This window comes from Oncorhynchus nerka, linkage group LG9b, assembly GCF_034236695.1.
Source record: "Oncorhynchus nerka isolate Pitt River linkage group LG9b, Oner_Uvic_2.0, whole genome shotgun sequence".
Taxonomy (NCBI): Eukaryota; Metazoa; Chordata; class Actinopteri; order Salmoniformes; family Salmonidae; genus Oncorhynchus; species Oncorhynchus nerka.
This window is the reverse complement of record NC_088424.1, coordinates 8,172,570-8,191,265: the sequence shown is the minus strand read 5'-3', so window position 1 is coordinate 8,191,265 and position 18,696 is coordinate 8,172,570. Positions and strand designations below refer to the sequence as shown.

At 41.0% G+C, this 18,696-nt stretch overlaps 1 protein-coding gene across 1 annotated transcript in view; it reads right to left on the bottom strand.

Annotated features, from left to right (window-relative positions):
- Window positions 1-18,696, bottom strand: part of kcnq3 (potassium voltage-gated channel, KQT-like subfamily, member 3) — a 162,755-nt gene that overhangs the window by 19,683 nt on the left and 124,376 nt on the right. Inside the window, exons 7-11 of the mRNA XM_065013223.1 lie at window positions 17,825-17,920; window positions 14,012-14,110; window positions 13,655-13,682; window positions 8,597-8,717; window positions 3,887-4,018 (exon numbers count right to left, since the gene is read on the bottom strand). Coding sequence (XP_064869295.1) covers window positions 3,887-4,018; window positions 8,597-8,717; window positions 13,655-13,682; window positions 14,012-14,110; window positions 17,825-17,920 — 476 coding nt within the window. The remainder of the gene's footprint in view (window positions 1-3,886; window positions 4,019-8,596; window positions 8,718-13,654; window positions 13,683-14,011; window positions 14,111-17,824; window positions 17,921-18,696) is intronic.

The following is an 18,696-nucleotide window of genomic DNA, read 5'->3' as shown; positions in this document are numbered from 1 at the left end:
TTGAGCATATCAAATTTCTTATGGCATTTGGCAAAAAAAAGTGACTTTTGACCTTGACTTTTGACTTCCTATGAAATCATATTGCAAATGGACAAAACATATGCCTTATACACAAGTAAAAAAAAAATATGATGATAAAAGTTGACAAAAGTATAGTTTGAGCAAAGTATTGTTTGACTTTTGAGCATGCCAAATTCGTGATGGTAAATATCCATTGAAACATATTGCAAATGCACGTGCACTTGCAATATGATTCAACAGTGAGAAAACATCACCAATTGGACATGATGAAATCAACACAACGAGTGATGGAAAGGAACAACTATCACTGCCCGGCCACCCCGAGTTCATCGGGCTAGTCAATTTTGCATTTCTGCAGGATTTTTGAGCATGTCAATTTTCTTACGGCATTTGGCCCCCAAAAAAGTTACTTTTGACTTCCTATAAAATCATATTGCAAATGGAGAAAACATATGCCTTATGCACAAGTAAAAATAAATAAATTATGATAATAAAATATGACTAAAGTATGTTGATACAGTTCTTATACATGTGTAGTTGACACAAAAATCTAAAGAATTTTGAACGGTCCAGAAAGCACTTTTTTAAGGGTGTGAAGTTTTTTCAAAATTTCTGCTATTTTTGATTTTTGACTTCCTATGAAATCATATTGCACAAGTAAAAAATAAAATACTAATTATGATAATAAAATTGAACAAAAGTATATTCATACAGTTCTTACACGTGTGTAATTGACAAAAAAGCATTTCGAAAAACAGTCCAGAAAGCACTTTAAGGGGTTGCTAGGTTTTTGATTTTCTTTTCACTTTTTCAAAATTTTGCTTTTGGAGCGTGCTCTCGCCACCTGTTGGATTTTTAAAGTGTTACACCTGGCATTTGCCATATGGCATTTGCAATCAACTTTGAACGAAACAACGCCGAACTGAGTGGTATTGGACACCGTGTATATGGTTTGTCCAGTGCCAATGACTTCCCATTCATTTTTGTCCATTTCAGGGGGGTGTTCCGTTACAAGTATATTACTCGCTAATGTTCAGTCTCTGGATAATAAAGTTGATGAGCTCAGGGCAAGGATTTCTTTCCATAGAGACGTCAGGGATTGTAACATACTTTGTTTCACGGAAACATGGCTCTCTTGGGATATACTGTCTGAGTCGGTCCAGCCAGTTGGGTTCTCAGTTCATCGCGCAGACAGGAATAAACATCTCTCGGGAAGAAGGGCAGGGGTGTATGTTTTATGATTAACGACTCAATGGTGTAATTGTGATAACATACAGGAACTCCTTTTGTTCACACAAACTAGAATACCTCACAATCAAATGCCGATCGTATTATCTCCCAAGAGACTTCTCTTCGGTTATAGTCACAGCCGTGTATGTCGATACCACGACAGCCCTCAAAGAACTCCACTGTACTTTATGCAAACTGGAAACCGCATATCCTGAGGCCGCAAATTTGAGAAAAAGGCTGCCGAAGGCTGCTTAAACACTCACTCACACCTACAAGGCCCTCCCCAGCCCTCCTTTTGCCAAATCTGACTAAGACTCCATTTCCTATAGGCAGAAACTCAAAAAGGAAGAACCCGTGCTAAGGACTATTCAACGCTGGTCTGACCAATTGGAATCCACACTTCAAGATTGTTTTGATCACGCGGATTGGGAAATGTTCTGGGTAGCTTCCAAGTATAATTTTGACGAATATACTGTTATGGTGACTGAGTTTATCAGGAAATGTATAGGAGATGTTGTACCCACTGTGACTACTAAAACCTACCCTAACAAGAAACCGTGGATAGATGGCAGCATTCTCGCAAAACGCGAATCACTGCATTTCACTATGGCAAGGTGACTGGGGATATGGCAGAATAATAACAGTGTACCCAAGAACCCAACTAAATGACTATCGCCCCGTAGCACTCACTTCTGTCATCATGAATTGCCTTGAGAGACTAGTCAAGGATCATATCACCTCTACCTTACCGGTCACCCTGGACCCACTTCAATTTGCTTACCGCCCCAATAGATCCACAGATGATGCAATCGACATCGCACTGCAGACTGCCCTACCACATCTGGACAAGAGAAATACCTATGTCAGAATGCTGTTCATTGACTATAGCTCAGCATTCAGCACCATAGTAGCCTCCAAGCTCATCAATAAGCTTGAGGCCATGGGTCTGAACCCCGCCCTGTGCAACTGGGTTTTGTACTTCTTGATGGGCCGCCACCAGGTTGTGAAGGTAGGAAACAACGTGTCCACTTTGCTGATCCTCAACACAGGGGCCCCTCAAGGGTGCGTGCTCAGCCCCCTCCTGTACTCCCCGTTCACCCATGACTCCATGGGCAAGCATCCCTCCAACTAAATCATCAAGTTTGCAGATGACACAACAGTATTAGGCTTGATTACGAACAATGACGAGACAGGGTACAGGGAGGAGGTGAGGGCTCTGGGAGTGTGGTGCCAGGGAAATAACCTCTCACTCAACATCAACAAATCAAAGGAGATGATCGTGGACTTCAGGTAACAGCAGAGGGAGCACCCCCCTATCCACATCGATGGGACCGCAGCGGAGAAGATAGAAAGCTTCAAGTTCCTCGGTGTACACATCACTGACAAACTGAAATGGTCCACCCACACAGACAGTGTGGTGAGAAGGTGCAACAGCACCTCTTCAACCTCAGGAGGCTGAAGAAATTTGGCTTGGCACCTAATACCCCCACAAACCTTTACAGATGCACAATCCTGTCAGGTTGTATCACCGCCTGGTACGGAACCTGCACCGTACGCAACCGCAGGGCTCTCCAGGGGGTGGAACATTCTGGCCCAAGCATTACTGGGAGCAAACTACCTGCCCTGCAGGACACCTACAGCACCCGATGTCACAGGAAGGCCAAAAAGATGATCAAGTACAACAAACACCCGAGCCACTGCCTGTTCACCTTGCTATCATCCAAAAGGCGAGGTCAGTACAGGTGCATCAAAAGCTGGGAACCAAGAGACTGAAAAACAGCTTCTATCTCAAGGTCATCAGACTGTTAAATAGTCATCACTAGCACATTAGAGGCTGCTGCCTATATACATAGACTTGAAATAACTGGCTACTTTAATAAATGAAACACTAGTCACTTTAATAATGTTTACATATTTTGCATTACTCATTTCATATGTATATACTGTATTCTATTCTATTGTAGTCTATGCCGCTCTGACATTGCTCCTCCATATATTTATATATTCTTGATTCCATTACTTTACTAAGATTCGTGTGTATTGGGTATACGTTGTGAAACTTTTAGATATTACTTGTTAGATATTACTGCACTGTCAGAGCTGGAAACACAAGCATTTCGCTACACCTGCGATAACATCTGCTAAACACGTGCATGTGACCAATACAATTTGATGTGATATGTACAAAATAAGTTACAAACAATACAAAAAAACTAACAAAATAGCACAGTTGGTTAGGAGCCCGTAAAACGGAAGCCATCCCCTCCGGCGCCATTATATCACTTTGAATAAGATTCTAACTTTGAACAACTCTTAGGGTAACATATACCCATTGTTTTTGAGTCATTGATGGACAGAAATATTCAAACCTTGTTTCTCATTTTAAAGCAGATTTAATTCAGGACTGAGACCATTCAGGACCATTCAGGAACACTCAACACCTTTTGGAAAGCCATTCTGGTGTGTCTTTTAGATTTAAATTTAAAACAGCAAACTGTGAAGAATGTGCAAGGGGTGTCTAGACTTTCACTAGGCACTGTAAATCAAATGCTTTGGGTAATACAATTTACGGTGCTGTTCAATGTCGACTCGGTTCATTTCAGTCAACTCAAAATGTAACCCCAACTCTGCTTACCTTGTCTGGAGGTATTTGATTCTACAGAGCATGTCTAGGTGGCCGGCAGAGTACTGCTCGATCACATCCTTGACATCATAAGGTCTCAATGTCTCCTTAAACTTCTTCTTGTTCAAGAGGAACTTCATGATCCTGTAGAATAGAGTATAACTGAATTACTTAATTTTTCCCAGAGGGAACTTCATTCATCCTGTGAGCCAGCGTCCAAAATTGGGTGCAGCTTGTCTTTTGACAAATCAGAACAAGTACCATAAAGGTACCATAAATACCATACAAACTGGATGAAGTGAATTACCTCCTCAAATGTTTAAGGCAATTAGAACCAGATAAATTGTGAGGAAAACAAATAATTAAATTAGTCCAATCAGAACATGTGAAATGGTTAACAATATTTTATAAGGACACCTGTCAATCAAAATCAAAGGCAGGCCTCAAAAACCACAATACAGAACACAACCTAGTTAGTGCAGTAGCTTTGTGTTTGAAAAAAACTCATTCTAACCTGCTTTGTAGTAGAGAGCCGGGACAAAAGTAGCATGGGTGAAAGTAACGCCCATTTTCTCAGATAAAACAGAAGCTAAAATGACATAGTGAAGTCAGCACGTTCCTAATGTGGAGGACGACCTCCTTGCAAAAAGACAGCCCAATCAGATCATGTTTTGCTGAGTTATCAACAAAAAGTGATTTTGAGAGAAATAAACCCGGAAGTGTTTTTCGGTTGTAGAGTAGTGTTTAGTTGTTTAAGGTTGCAAACATCTCAACTAGTGACTAAATGACAGCATAGGTTTCAAGTATCATGCTAGTTGGAATTTTAGCCTAGGAGTTGTTACAGGAGAGATGGGTGGAACGAATGTAACATGATAATCTGGAATAAAATAAAATAAACTATTAAGCACAGTCCATTGTCTCCTCTAGTTCATATTCCTTTTATAATGTTAGCAAAATATCAACAAGTAACTGAATGTTTGAAAATTATATATGACATTCAAATTATGCCTTAATCAATTGACTTGATGGATCATGTTCTCACATAAGCTTTTATCGAGAAGTTAGCGGTTAGAAATATATATATATCTTCATGATTCTGGGGGTCAATTACCTTATGTCAAGACATGTGATAAGAATGATGAGTTTGCTGTTTATGAAGAGAATTAACACATTTATTCTATCAAGACACGAGGAGCGCGCATGACAAGGACAGCTGGAGCGCAGCTGATTGGTTGGGCTAAGCATTAATAGTCATTGAAAATGGTGCACTTCTCGCCAGCTGTTATTTCAGATCCAAGGCTGTGTTAATCCCGCCCTGCCGGCAGGTACAAAAGTATTGCTGAGGTAGTTCTGTTCTTGGTCAATTTAATTTAAACTCAATGACCCTATAAATTAAATTACAGATGCTAATGGTAGTGGACACACAGTTGGAAGTCGGAAGTTTACATACACTTAGGTTAGAGTCATTAAAACTCATTTTTCAACCACTCCACAAATGTCTTGTTAACACACTAGAGTTTAGGATCTACTTTGTGCATGACACAAGTCATTTTCCAACAATTGTTTAACTACAGATTATTTCACTTATAATTCACTGTATCACAATTCCAGTGGGTCAGAAGTTTACATACACTAAGTTGACTGCGCCTTTAAACAGCTTGGAAAATTCCAAGCTGGAGTTGTACCTGTGGATGTATTTCAAGGCCTACAGTTGTGGCCAAAAGTTGAGAACGACACAAATATTAATTTTCACAAAGTCTGCTGCCTCAGTTTGTATGATGGCAATTTGCATATAATCCAGAATGTTATGAAGAGTGATTAGATGAATTGCAATTAATTGAAAAGTCCCTCTTTGCCATGCAAATGAACTGCATTTCAGCCCTGCCACAAAAGTACCAGCTGACATCATGTCAGTGATTCTCTCATTAACACAGGTTCAGTGAGTGTTGACGAGGACAAGGCTGGAGATCACTCTGTCATGCTGATCGAGTTTAAATAACAGACTGGAAGCTTCAAAAGGAGGGTGATGCTTGGAATCATTGTTCTTCCTCAGTCAACATGGTTACCTGCAAGGAAACACGTGCCGTCATCATTGCTTTGCACAAAAAGGGCTTCACAGGCAAGGATATTACTGCCAGTAAGATTGCACCTAAATCAACCATTTATCGGATCATCAAGTACTTCAAGGAGAGCGGTTCAATTGTTGTGAAGAAGGCTTCAGGACTCCCAAAAAAGTCCAGCAAGCACCAGGAACGTCTCCTATAGTTGATTCAGCTGCGGGATCGGGGCACCACCACTACAGAGCTTGCTCAGGAATGGCAGCAGGCAGGTGTGAGTGCATCTGCACGCACAGTGAGGCAAAGACTTTTGGAGGATGGCCTGGTGTCAAGAAGGGCAGCAAAGAAGCCATTTCTCTCCAGGAAAAACATCAGGGACAGACTGATTATCTGCAAAAGGTACAGGGATTGGACTGCTGAGGACTGGGGTAAAGTCATTTTCTCTGATGAATCCCCTTTCCGATTGTTTGGGGCATCCGGAAAAAAGCTTGTCCGGAGAAGACAAGGTGAGCACTACCATCAGTCCTGTGTCATGCCAACAGTAAAGCATCCTGAGACCATTCATGTGTGGGATTGCTTCTCAGCCAAGGGAGTGGGCTCACTCACAATTTTGCCAAAGAACACAGCCATGAATAAAGAATGGTACCAACACACCTCCGCAACTTCTCTCAACCATCCAGGAACAGTTTGGTGACGAACAATGCCTTTTCCAGCATGATGGAGCACTTTGCCATAAGGCAAAAGTGATAACTAAGTGGTTCGGGGAACAAAACATCGATATTTTGGGTCCATGGCCAGGAAACTCCCCAGACCTTAATCCAATTGAGAACTTGTGGTCAATCCTCAAGAGGCGCTTGGACAAACAAAACCCCACAAATTCTGACAAACTCCAAGCACTGATTATAGCCTGCCATCAGTCAGGATGTGGCCCAGAAGTTAATTGACAGCAGGCCAGGGCGGATTGCAGAGGTCTTGAAAAAGAAAGGTCAATACTGCAAATATTGACTCTCTGCATCAACTTAATGTAATTGTCAATAAAAGCCTTTGACACTTATGAAATGCTTGTAATTATACTTCAGTGTTCCATAGTAACATCTGACAAAAATATCTAAAGACACTGAAGCAGCAAACTTCGTGAAAATTAATATTTGTGTCATTCTCAAAACTTTTGGCAATGACTGTACCTTCAAACTCAGTGCCTCTTTGCTTGACATCATAGGAAAATCGAAAGAAATCAGCCAAGAACTCAGAAAAAAAGTTGTAGACCTCCACAAGTCTGGTTCATCCTTGTGAGAAATTTCCAAATGCCTGAAGGTACCACATTCATCTGTACAAACAATAGTATGGAAGTATAAACTCCATGGGACCACGTAGCCATCATACCACTCAGGACAGAGACGCGTTCTGTCTCCTAGAGATGAACATACTTTGGGGCGAAAAGTGCAAATCAATCCCAGAACAACAGGAAAGGACCTTGTGAAGATCCTGGAGGAAACGGGTACAAAAGTATCTATATCCACAGTAAAATGAGTCCTATATCAACATAACCTGAAAGGCCGCTCAGCAAGGAAGAAGCCACTTCTTCAAAACCAGCATAAAAAAAGCCAGACTACGGTTTGCAACCTCACATGTGGACAAAGATTGTACTATTTCGAGAAATGTCCTCTGGTCTGATGAAACAAAAATAGGACTGTTTGACCATAATGACCATTGTTATGTTTGGAGGAAAATGGGGGAGGCTTGCAAGCCGAAGAACACCATCCCAACCATGAAGCACGGGGGTGGCAGCATCATGTTATGGGGGTGCTTTGCTGCAAGAGGGACTGGTGCACTTCACAAAATAGATGGCATCATGAGACAGGAAATTATGTGGATATATTGAACATCTCAAGACATCAGGAAGACATCAGGAAGTTAAAGCTTGGTCGCAAATGGGTCTTCCAAATGGACAATGACCCCAAGCATACTACCAAAGTTTTGGCAAAATTGCTTAAGGAAAACAAAGTCAAGGTATTGGACTGGCCATCACAAAGCCCTGACCTCAAATCCTATAGAAAACGTGAGGGCAGAACTGAAAAAGCGTGTGTGAGCAAGGAGGCCTCCAAACCTGACTCAGTTACACCAGCTCTGTCAGGAAGAATGGGCCAAAATTCACCCAACTTATTGTGGGAAGCTTGTGGAAGGCTACCCGAAATGTTTGACCCAAGTTAAACAATTTAAAGGCAATGCGACCAAATACTAATTGAGTGTATGTAAACTTCTGACCCACTGTGAATGTGATGAAAGAAATAAAAGCTGAAATAAATCATTCTCTCTACTATTATTCTGACATTTCACATTCTTAAAATAAAGTGGTGATCCTAACTGACTTAAAACAGGACATTTTTACTAGGATTAAATGTCAGGAATGGTGAAAATCTGAGTTTAAATGTACTTGGCTAAGGTGTATGTAAACTTCCAACTTCAACTGTATATACGTTGTTGGTCATAAAATATGGTCTCTCTAGCTCTATTGATCTGAGTAATTTGGAAAACATAGCTCAAGTTGTAGTGGCTGTTAATAATCATGGATTACAGTTTCTCTTGGCCATAGATTACTTCAGGGTGTCGAACCATCTAACATTAAATAGTTGAATACGGAACTTCCCCTTTAAACTTCTATTACCTGACTGCCCTGATGACCAGCTTTAGCGTGGGGATCATCTCCTCCAGGAGGATGTCTGCAGGAAAGCCCCTCTCTTCAGGGTCCTGCAGGGCTCCAGCATCTGTGGGAACAAAGACTGTCCCTACTTACAATCTACATGTTATAAAGGCTTTATATAGAATATATAAAGTCTTCATAAGCACTACATAGATGTTTCACAAATCTTCTATAAGCCTATGTCATACCTTACCCAGTTCCATGGGTAAAACAAAATAGGTCATAACTCCAGATTACCATATACTGCAACAACAGATTATTTTACTGAATTATTTCAGATGGTCACAGTTGTGTTGATAGGCAGCAGGGTTGGTGTCAATTTAATTTAAATTCAGGAAGTAAACTTAAATGATAATTGAGGAAATGTAGATTGGAATTGGCTGAATACCATCAGAGCTCTGACGCATGGTGTAGGCCTTCATCCGGAAGGCTGTGCGAAACCGCTCCCGGTTACTGAAGCCGCCGGGTTTGGGTTCCCTGGAAGGACTCTCTTCAATGTCCGGGTTCCCCGGCATCAGCACCCTGCCCCTCACTACTGTCGACTGTCGCGAATTAGGCATGCGACAACGCTCCAGCAAACTCAGCTTTTGACTGAGACGAGAGAGAGGGGAGAGGAAAGTATTTTTCCTATGAGTGACTTGAATGTATTAAATTACATAGATGATAATAACAGTAATGACAATATGGTAATAAACACTTAAACAAGGCAGGCAATCAGCTACTGTGAATCAATTTCTCCAAAATAGAGGTAAATTCAGGATCCTCTTTGTGGACACGCATGATGATACCACTGCCGAGACAGAAAACCCAAAAATTTGGTTTCTATTTTGTTAGGGGTGTCTGCCTTGGACTGGGGACGGATTCACAGTCTGCTGCCTAAACGTAACAGTGCTTCAGTACTGAGGTATAAACGAAGACTCAAAGACCGCAGTAGGAGAAACACATTGAACGGGCCAGTAAGAAACAAGAGATCACCTCTCCTTTTTGCCTATTGCCCGTTAGTTGTGGATCGGGGCACTTTTGTTTCTCATATGACCGAAAACTGATTTGATATCCACCTGATCTTTTAAAGGACATGGGAACACTATCTCTCCTCCATCTCTCTCTTCCCCTCACTCTCTTGTCTGTCTCTCTCCCCCTCCCTGTCTCAGACTTGGCAGAGGTGCCTGGGCTGGCCTTTGGGGTGGCTGCCAAGGAGCATTTAGGGGCAATCCTGAGTGGTGAACATGGATTTGTAACGCGGGGGGCGGCAAGCCAGGGCATTAGAGCAGAACGTATCCTCTTCTAGTCTTGTAATGAGTGCCTATCGGGACAACAAAAAAATCTAAAAGCATTGGATTGGTGGAGACCTGGGATACAGTGAATTTCTACCATATTTTCTTTATAGCAGTAATTTCCTTTGAAGTGAACAAGTGCACAATGTGGGAGGAAGCAGAGGTAATTGGGATATAGCCAATGTTTAGAAAAGTGGTTGTTCAGAGACTCTGGGTTCGCACCCAGGCTCTGTCGTAACCGGCCGCGACCGGGAGGTCCGTGGGGCGACGCACAATTGGCATAGCGTTGTCCGGGTTAGGGAGGGCTTGGCCGGTAGGGATATCCTTGATATCCTTGTCTCATCAGCGACTCCTGTGGCGGGCCGGGCGCAGTGTGCGCTAACTAAAGTTGCCAGGTGCACGGTGTTTCCTCCGACACATTGGTGCGGCTGGCTTCCGGGTTGGATGGCGCTGTGTTAAGAAGCAGTGCGGCTTGGTTGGGTTGTGTATCGGAGGACACATGACTTTCAACCTTCGTCTCCCCGAGCCCGTACGGGAGTTGTAGCGATGAGACAAGATAGTAGCTACTAACAATTGGATACCACGAAATTGGGGAGAAAAAAAAGGGGAAAAAAGAAGAAAAAAAAGAAGTGGTTGTTGTCAAAATAACATCCCATTAATTGTAGGGTAGTGAATATCCATGAATGAAAAGGACTATTGAAAGGTGGTAGTACAGTAGGAACATAAGAGGGCCTTCTTGTCTTTCCGAGGACAATGTATTTCAACTCTCCTCCTCAAGTAGCCCCACACAACACAAGTAAACCGGATTCAACTTCTCAACTAATCATCAAGGCCTTGATTGATGATCATGTGGGGCTAAAACACTCAAGGAGTTGATAAACACTGGCATAGGACATGCTACAGTGAACGTCAACCTGGGACCGATTATACCTTGTTCTAACATGCACCTTTGAACTGATCTTGACCACATTCTGATTGTGTTCACATTTTTAAGCCCTGTTTATAACTGGTGCTAACATGCACACTTTGTCTTGATCTGGTCTGCATTTTTAGACAGGTTAGACAATTCTTATTTTTATTTTTTATTTATTTTTAACCCTTATTTAACTAGGCAAGTCAGTTAAGAACAAATTCTTATTTACATTAACGGCCTACCCCGGCCAAACCCGGACGACGCTGGGCCAATTGTGAGCCGTCCTATGGGACTCCCAATCACAGCCGATCTCCCTGACCACCTCCAAAGGTAGGCATTGTGTCTGGATATTAATCAAGTGTAAACAGATCTGGATGGTCAAACCACTTAAATAATCCTTATAACAGCTTCTAAAATCATTGACAGGTAGCACCATTGACTTATGGCATCATTAATGGTCTTAAAATAAATACATCATATTATTTGGAAGAATATCAGTCTAATCATTTTCACATTTTAATACAATGTGTAGACCCGAAAACCTTTAAAAGACACATTTTGTGATCAGATCTTCCTGACCACCTCTGTAGGTATTCAGGCACGCATTGTCTTGATCTCTTACAGGTGTAGACGGATCTGTACAGTGCAACCATTTAAATCATAATTATCCTGTCCTCCAAAATCATTGACAGGGGACACTACTGACTTATGGCTAGGGCTGTTGCGGTGACCATATTACCACCACACCGGCGGTCACGAGTCATGAAGGCAGTCAAATTCCATGTGACGTTTTAGTCAGAGCAATTAGGCTTCTCCAAGCTCTGATGCTGCTGATGGTTTTAGTAGCCTTTCAAACTTGCTAACTGCCTGGTACTCAGCACTTTTGTACCTCTAATCACTCTGAAACCAATGCAAATGTATTCAAAAATGTAATCAAAGACTTCATGCGAGACCATGAGCTCATGTTGCACAACATTTCTATAGGCTATGCAATTGCGCAAGAAAACAGTGATGGCCTCTATTAAAAAGAAGAGGGTCCCATCAGCTTTCTATAGGCTAGGCCTACTTGATTTATTCTTATATACATCATATATATATAGATATATCATTCTTAAGTGATAAGCTAATATTTTCACCCATCAGACTATTCTTGATTTAATCTTGTCTTTACATATACTAAATAATGTATGTGTGAAATTTGTTTAGATTTAGAATGGACCATTATCATGTATCGGTCTTGAAACAGGGGTAGGGGAAAAAATACATGTCATGTATGCACTTAATTTGTGAATGGAGGATGCTTTTCCCATGGTACATTTTCATGCCAGCCAGGTAGGCTATACTCCTGTTGTAAAGAAAAGCAATGTACTAGGAAAGTTGAGAAATAAATATAGTAGGCCTAGCCTATAGAAAGCTGATGGGTTCCTCCTCTTTTTAATAGAGGCCATCAAAACCCTTTTCTCACGCAATTGCATAGCCTATAGAAATGTTGCGCAACATGATCTCTTATGAAGTGTTTGATTAGATTTTAGATGACATTTGCATTGATGTAAGAGTGATTAGAGGGACAATAGAGTGCTGAGTCCCAGGCAGTTAGCAAGTTGGGTAGGCTACTAATGACCATCAGCAGCATCAGAGCTTGGAGAAGCCTAATTACCGTGACTAAACCGTCATTACTCGTGACCGCTGGTGTTGCGGTAATGCAGTCATCGTAACAGCCCAAGCCCTGTATGATGCAATAAAAATCAAATGTACGAATGTCAAGACCTCACATAATTATCCCACTCTCCTAATGATCTAACAGTCATTATAATTGAAAAGTAACTAATGGACTAGCTAATAGATTTCTATAAATAATGTGTCTAATTTGAGAGGTTTCTTCATTAAAGAAGAAGATGTGTATGAGCGAAAGTCATAGAACACATATTTATTATGGCCATTAGCCACTACTGAGTTGGCAGATCGATATGAGCTGTGAATTAATCGAGGAAGTTATTTGAAGAAGGGGTATTTGGGACACTCTGTCTGAAAATGCCATGAGAGATTGTTATACTAGTGACTTTCCATGTTCGTGACTATACATGATCTATCAGTAGAAGAGATCAGTCATTGGTGACCTACCTTGCTATGCCCTCCAAATTATCCTTCCTTTGGACACAGAAAGAAAATACAGTAAATTAACGCAGTTTTAAGAACTTACAATGCATGCCAATACTCAATATAACATGAAATGGACACTAAGGACAGTAGTTTTGCACAACCTCCAACATCTCAATCTATATAATTGTCCTGTACCAGAGAATAACAGTGAAAAACAGGACTAGGCCTATAGATAAATAAGTAAAACTGTATGAAAATATTTAGACACTATGTTTACATGTCAGATCATATAGGATCACGTTACAAGAGGAAGCTAAGGTAGAGTCTTAGCAATACAACTATATTAATAATGCCGTTAGGCTCTATGAGGCAGTTAACATGAGATTAGATGCTAATTCACTCATCAATTAGCTATTATGACAACTGTTATTTCTAATGACAATATTATATTAAGTCCTATAACAGACATTTCACTTAATGTATATTTTGACCAAGAAAAAAATCAGTCAGGCAATAGACAGTTAAAATAGGACCAAATAACATCTGTGTTACCTCACAGATTGTTATCCTGTTTGGTTGCAGGAATCCAGTTTTCCATGGAAACCAATGTCTCCAACTCAGGGTAATGTAAATCATGCAAACTAAAAAACAAAACAAATCAAGTTGAACAAATCATATGGTGAGGATACAAATGCACAAATTAATTGATAAATCATGAAGAAACTCACACTGTACATGTTGGGTTGACAACATGAATGCAACACTTGATCAAACAAAAACACATTGTAGCATGTGATAGAGAAATGGTGAGAGTTTCACATGCATATGTAGGATCTTCATTTGATCCCCCTGTTACAGGAGAACTTCCCTGTATGCAGGAAATGTCAAACTTGTAGTGTATTTGAGGTTTAAAAAGGTTTAAGGTTTGTAAATTCCACTTTGAAATGCCAAACTTGATTTTCAAAATTGATCAACCCCTACAAAAATTCACATAAAAATGCAAATGTACTGTTGCTGCAGGATTATTTTCCTGCTGTTGCAAACTGTCTCAAATTAAGATCCTACATATGTTTCATAAATGTACGAAAGTACTTGCCTGAAACAGGGTAATGAGATGACTGTTTCGTAGAATCTCCATGTAGAAATGAGGTCCTCTCTGATTGGATTGGTGGCATAGTATCGCCAGGCAGACTGCACAAGAAAGAAAACAATACACTTTTTGTAAGGAAAGTCACCTTACAGTTTTTTCCATGTTTGTGTGTACCAATTGCCAATTAAACCCCATGCTGTTTTTGTATTGTATTTTTAAATCATCACTGTATGTCTAATATACAGTACCAGTCAAAAGTTGACACACACCTACTCATTCCAGAGGTTTTCTGTATTTTCACTATTTTCTACATTGTAGAACTCATGTACATACGTACATATCCCAACCAGAAGCCATGGATTACAGGCAACATCCGCTAAAAGCTAGAGCTACCACTTTCAAGGAGCGGGAGACTAATCTGGATGTTTATCCCGCTATGCCCTCAGACAAACCATCAAACAAGCAAAGAGTCAATTCAGGATTAAGATTGAATCCTACTACACAGGCTCTGATGCTCGTCGGATGTGGCAGGGCTTGAAAACTATTACGGACTACAAAGGGAAACCCAGACACGAGATGCCCAGTGACGCGATCCTACCAGATGAGCAAAATGCCTTTTATGCAAGCAACACTGAAGCATGCAAGAGAGCACCAGCTGTTCTGATTGACTGTGTGATAACGCTCTTGGTAACCAATGTGAACAAAAACCTTTAAACAGGTCAACATTCACAAAGCCGCTGGGCCAGACGGATTACCAGGATGTGTACTCAAACATGCGCGGACCAACTGTCAAGTGTCTTCACTGGCATTTTCAACCTCTCCCTGACCGAGTGTAAAACCTACATGTTTCAAGCAGACCGCCATAGTCCTTGTGCCCAAGGAAGCGAAGGTAAGCTGCCAAAATGATTACCGCCCCGTGGCACTCACGTCGGTAGTTATGAAGTGCTTTGAAAGGCTGGTCAAGGCTCACGTCAACAACATCTTCCCAGACACCGTAGACCCACTCCAATTCCAACAGCATACCTCCCCAACCGATCCACAGATGATGCAATCTCAATCGCACTCCACGCTGCCCTTTCTCACCTGGACAAAAGGAACACCTATGTGAGAATGCTGTTCATTGACTACAGCTCAGCATTCAACACCATCGTGCCCACGAAGCTCATCACTAAGCTAAGGACTCTGGGACTAAACACCTCCCTCTGGATCCTGGACTTCCTGACGGGCCAACCCCAGGTGGTAAGAGTAGGCAACAACACATCTTCCACGCTGATTCTTAAAACCTGTTAGGGATAGGGGGCAGCATTTTCACGTTTGGATGAAAAGCGTGCCCAGAGTAAACTGCCTGCTACTCAGGCCCAGAAGCTAATATATGCATATTATTAGTATATTTGGTTAGAAAACACTCTGAAGTGTTCCAGAACTGTTTGAATGATGTATGTGAGTATAACAGAACTCATACGGCAGGCGAAAACCTGAGAAAAATCCAACCAGGAAGTGGGAAATATGAGGTTTGTAGTTTTTCAAGTTCCTTGGGGTCCACATCACCAACAAACTATTATGGTCCAAACATACCAAGAAAGTCCTGAAGAGGGCACAACAAAAAACCTTTTCCCCCTCAGGAGACTAAAAAGATTTGGCATGGGTCCCCAGATCCTCAAAAGGTTCTACAGCTGCACCATCAAGAGCATCCTGACCGGTTGCATCACTGCCTGGTATAGCAACTGCTCGGCATCTGACCGTAAGTCGCTACAGAGGGTAGTGCGAACGGCCCAATACATCACTGGGGCCAAGCTTCCTGCCATCCAGGACCTATATAATAGTGTCAGAGGAAAAATCATAAAATTGTCAGAGACTCCAGTCACCCAAGTATAATTATAATTATAGACTGTTTTCTCTGCTACCGCACGGCAAGCGGCACCGGAGCACCAAGTCTAGGACCAAAAGGCTCCTCAACAGATTCTACCCCCAAGCCATAAGACTGCTGAACAACTCATAAAATCGCCACCGGACAATTTACATTGACACCACCCCCCTCCCTTTTGTACACTCGCTGTTTGTTAGCTATGCATAGTCACTTCGCCCCCACCTACAAGTGCAGATTACGTCAACTAGCCTGCACCCCCGTAAACTAACTCGGTACCGGTGCCCCCTGTATATAACCTCATTATTTTTATTATTACTTTTATTTAAGTCTACTTTATTTAAGTCTACTCTTATTCTTGAACTGCACTGTTGGGTAAGGGCTTGTAAGTAAGCATTTCACGGTAAACGTCTGCTCTTGTTGTATTCGGCGCATGTGACAAATAACATTTGTCAGCTCTATGCTGTATTTGTTGAGTCTCTCTCGTCATGTATTTTTAATTGTACTTTTTACCCCTTTTTCTCCCCAATTGTATGATAGCCAATTGGTAGTTACACTCTTGTCCCATCGCTGCAACTCCCCTACGGACTCGGGAGAGGCAACGGTAGAGAGCCATGCGCCATCCGAAACACAACCCTGCCAAGTCGCACTGCTTCCTGATACACTGCTCCCTTAACCCGGAAGCCAGCCACACCAATGTGTCGGACGAAACACAGTCCAACTAGCGACCGGAGTCAGCTTGCAGGCACCTGGCCTGCCAAAAGGAGTCGCTAGAACGCGATGGGACAAGAAAACCTTGCCGAAGACCAAAACGTCACAAAATGTTGTCATGATATAAGCACAAACTGTTCTGAACTGTTTTAGACGGGAAGCATGCGGACGCCTTTATGCATCCTCCTTTTTAAATGGGTATTCAAATAAAAGATTGGCCATTGGTCAGGATAATCAGATCAGATTACACTTTTTTTTTTTTTTTTTTACAAACAGCTCTTACACAAAGAGGGTATTATCATAGTTTTCACAATTTCAGAGTTCTTTTTACCTCGTAGTGTGGAATTATAATTAAAATCACGTTTTTGACAGTACCTTAAAGGAAATCACTAGTCAGTACTTTTGTCTATATAATACCAATGTCAGAATTAATGTCAGAGGCCCCACAGGGTTTAGTCTTTGGTCCGCTGTCATTTTTCCATTAATGCGATATACCAGATCTATCCTGTTTTCTCAAGTCTCCCCAGCGAGCACATTTGGTTCCTTAGAATTTGTGGAAGCAGGTGTTTTTTGGTTCTGTGAACAAAACCCTCAAGTTTCCTGACCGGTAAAACTGAATGTTTTTTATACATTCTGAGAACAAAAGCTAACATTCCAGACAGTCTTGTTAACATTTGTTTTTAGGTTGAAGGTGGGTTCTGTGAACATTTAATTAACGAATGTATAGGTCTGACAACGGAAAGGATAGGTGATTAAATAACATTCTGAGAACATTCTTTAAACGTTGTGAAAGTTTTGATATCGTTAATATGAAACGTTTTCTTAGTACTCCGAAAACTTTTTGAATAACAATTTGTTTGAACTGTCGCTGAATGTTTCATTAAGATTTTTAATAACACTGCTGGCTTATTTTGGATAATTGTTTTTAACTCCAAGCACAGATAGACATAGAGATACAGAGTAGGGCTGGTGCCAGGATTCATAACCATACAGGCAGGATAATCATATATGTGCCTAGGGAGGCAACCGCAAGTGTACACTCAGAATGTGCCCCAGTTTGAGATATACGGTCTCTTTACTTAATCAAAGTTATAGGTTGTGCCAGTAAAATATATCCCTTCATAATAAAAAATGTCCCTTTTCTCTCAAGGAGTTTCATTCAGACATTGTATGCCATAACCATTAAGGGACTTTTGTATGTGTGAGAGGCATTCCACCTTTACTGTTACTGTAGTCTCACCTGAATAAGCCCAGCAGCTGGATGCCTACGCTTCTCAAAGTGCTTCTGTCTGTGCTGCTCCTGGACCTTCAAAGCTAAGCCTGAGCCCAAGATGCCCTAGGGGGGGAGACAGGCAGCATTCATTAACTATCGTTCCTATTGTGGAAAAGACAGCATCAAAGGTTCAATGCAACCGTTTTTATCTCAATATATCATATCATTTCTGGGTAATAATTAAGTACCTTAGTGTGAATGTCTTCAACAAAAATTGCTTCTTAGTAAAGAGCAATTTCTCAAGCAAGAAATGAAGCTGAAAACTAGCTGTTATTGGCAGAGAGGTTTATAATTCATTTTCTTATTGGTCTGTTAACTAATTAGCCGCCTGGTGATGTCACCAAGCAGGCCAAAATTCCATTCCACTAAAACAGGCAAAAATGTAATGCAGTCTTTTCAAACTGCTATTACACAAAAATGTATTATCATTTTCACAATATTATTCCAAACTCAGCGTGAAAATATATAATACACAGGAAATCACGTTTTTGATTGCACTGGGCCTTTAATCAACTATTGATCGCCTTTGCGAATCCACTGAGTTTACCAAGTTTACACATAGCCTAAGGAACATACACTTTATATCAAATACTCTATGTATCCATTAAGGAAACAGACCTTATTCATCAATAAAATACTACTTTTTCATTTTGATGATTCAGTCACCTAATCCTTGAAGAATGACAACTGGGTAAATAAGTGGTCTTACTATACAGTACATAATTAATCATTATTTTAACATTCGAGCAAATTGACACTGGCGTGGTATAGAATTTGCATCTTGATGTACAATTTCAAAACAAATGCATGTGTAAAGTATGTGATAATTCATACATTTC